This window comes from Rhagoletis zephyria, unplaced genomic scaffold, assembly GCF_001687245.7.
Source record: "Rhagoletis zephyria isolate East Lansing unplaced genomic scaffold, Rhagoletis_zephyria_1.1 Rzeph_scaffold_83249, whole genome shotgun sequence".
NCBI classification, from domain to species: domain Eukaryota; kingdom Metazoa; phylum Arthropoda; class Insecta; order Diptera; family Tephritidae; genus Rhagoletis; species Rhagoletis zephyria.
Genome location: NW_016240297.1, coordinates 1 through 1057, shown reverse-complemented (window position 1 = coordinate 1057; position 1057 = coordinate 1). Strand labels below are relative to the sequence as shown.

At 38.2% G+C, this 1057-nt stretch overlaps 1 protein-coding gene across 1 annotated transcript; it reads right to left on the bottom strand.

The window, feature by feature from the left end:
- Window positions 1-169: 169 nt before the first annotated feature.
- LOC108357733 (60S ribosomal protein L4-like) lies at window positions 170-658 on the bottom strand (the record flags this gene model as incomplete). Its single annotated transcript, XM_017608801.1, has 1 exon — window positions 170-658. A coding segment is annotated over one exon (479 nt), but the record flags the coding sequence as incomplete, so codon positions are not given.
- Between the last annotated feature and the right edge of the window lie 399 nt (window positions 659-1057).

The following is a 1057-nucleotide window of genomic DNA, read 5'->3' as shown; positions in this document are numbered from 1 at the left end:
ATAACAAAATAAGAGTTACATACTACATAGGCCTAATTCAAAGTTGCAAATTTTTTCTTTTAAATAAATGTTCTTTTCAAATACCCCGACTGAAAAGCATTTATTGCTTATGCCAGAACGCCTATGAAAACTATTTACTGTAGCAGTACTAACATAAATAAAAGTCCAGCGAACACAAACTAACTAGCTACATTTGCATTTGCACGGAATACTGCCACTTTCACATTAGTTGTTTTAACTTGACTTACTTTTTGGATGTCTGCCCAGATTTTCATACGTCTCAAGAATACAACGGCTTGCTTGGTTTTTTGTAGCTTCTGTACTTCATCCGACACAACTAAGGGGAATTCCGAAACACCGTCGATGATGTGGCCCTTAGATTGGACAAGAGCTGGAACTCCGGATGCAGCAATAGCCGAGACAATAGCGTAACGGCGCTGGTTGACATTGACCTTGCGGTGCCAGCGACGGAAAGTCTTAGTTGGGGCAAACATACGACCACCACGACACATGTTACCGAAAGCACCCTGGCCGGAACGATGAGTACCNGTTGGGCGGAAGCACAAGATGGTGGAAAAATTCTTCACATTCGAGATTGTAGATGTCGCCACTATATGCGATAAATTCCTCACATTCGAAATTGTAGATTTCGCCCCATCTAAAATTTCTCAGACTTCAGGGAGTGCATTTGTCCCATGATGCAATATTACAAGGTGTCATCGGTTGGCAACTTCTCCCTCTAATTCTGCCATATTGACTGCTTACGCGAAACAGTGTTACTTCTGAAACAATTCTCGCCTAATAATATAGTGTAATTTATTTTTTTTTCTCAGTATACACATTTTGAATACTCAAAAATCTGTTTTATCTTATAATATTTCATTTCATTGCGAATATAATATGAAAAAGCAAATGTTGTTTAGAAGAAAATATGAAATTTTAAATATTTCCTCCAAATGGGGATTACTTTCTTCCCGTTTTTCTTCTTATTCTACTGAGCTAAGGTATTGTCAAATCGAGCTGTCACAACTGATACCACCTTGTATTATTGCATCAT